Raw genomic sequence first — 1,140 nt, 5'->3', positions numbered from 1 at the left:
CAGCTTGGGCACCCGCGTGTCCCGCAGAGCCCTGGGCATCAGCAGCGTGTTCCTCCAGGGCCTGCGCAGCTCCTCCGCCGCCGTGCCCTTGGCCGCGGGGCTGGAGAAGGGCCGGGGCCTCTCCTACGAGAGCCTGAACGCCTGCTTGGTGGAGTACATCGAGAAGGTGCGAGCCCTCGAGCAGGTCAACCAGGAGCTGGAGGAGCACATCAGAGTCTACCTGGACAAGAAAGCGGCCAGCGTGGGCAGCTGGGGAGCGCTGCGGGAGAACTGGGAGGCCATTTACCATCAGGTGAGCAGGGGGAGAGCTTCAACCCTGAGCACGAGGGTTGGTTGATGCCGGTGATGAACGCTGCCTGACCTCAAGGCACAGTGCCCTAGATGGAGGGGTTTCAATCTATCTTCATGGTAGTTATCATTATCATTTCACAGTGTGTTGTGGAAGATGCCTCTTGAGCAGGAGAATTGCCTTAGGCATCCCATACATGGGGGCAATTGAAATGGAGCCCAAGGTGCTGATCAGAACGGGTGTGGGGATGTGTGTTTCTCATCTTTTTCGTGGCTGTGGCTATTACACTGAGCATCCAAATTATTAACAGGAAACTGCTAGGACTGAGTCAGTTTATCCCTCAATATGATACCATTGCAAGCACGTTGGGTTGGGTTTATATTATCAGCAATACAGATTTTTACTTTATACCCTCATTTGCTTCATCACCTTTCCCACAGCTCTATTTATTTAAAAATAATAATTGGATCATAATAATGGCTACCAATGAGTGGCTCCTTTCCTTCCCTTTGTCACCACTCCACCGTTCCTCACTCCCACCTTCTCTGTATGGCACAGGCTGCGGGTTCTCCAGGGAAGTGCTTCTCGCAGGGGTGCAAAATGGTCTTTGCATTGGCCTTGTGGACAAAACCCAAATCCTTTTGCTGACCAGTGAGACCAGTGAGACTTGCCAGCTGATGTCCTTGCTTTCAGCAAACACAGGGCTCTATCCCCTGAGGTCTTGGTGCAGTTTGTGAGTCCCAGCTTCCCAACTTCCAGCCAGCGGGATGGGACGGCACCCAAAGAGCTGGAATCCTGAATCTTGTACATCTCTTCCCAGCAGGACTTGTGCGGGCACTGAAAGCACCATC

The 1,140-nt window shown here is 53.1% G+C and overlaps 1 protein-coding gene across 1 annotated transcript in view; it reads left to right on the top strand.

The window, feature by feature from the left end:
- Positions 1-4: 4 nt before the first annotated feature.
- Positions 5-1,140, top strand: part of BFSP2 (beaded filament structural protein 2, phakinin) — a gene marked incomplete at both ends in the record, with an annotated part of 13,612 nt that continues 12,476 nt past the window's right edge. Inside the window, one exon of the mRNA XM_010012081.1 lies at positions 5-292. Within this exon, the coding sequence (XP_010010383.1) occupies positions 5-292 (288 nt within the window). The remainder of the gene's footprint in view (positions 293-1,140) is intronic.

Source organism: Nestor notabilis, unplaced genomic scaffold (genome assembly GCF_000696875.1).
Source record: "Nestor notabilis isolate BGI_N333 unplaced genomic scaffold, ASM69687v1 scaffold10813, whole genome shotgun sequence".
Lineage (NCBI taxonomy): Eukaryota > Metazoa > Chordata > Aves > Psittaciformes > Psittacidae > Nestor > Nestor notabilis.
Note: the sequence above shows the minus strand (reverse complement) of the source record. Positions and strands in the feature narration are given on the sequence as shown.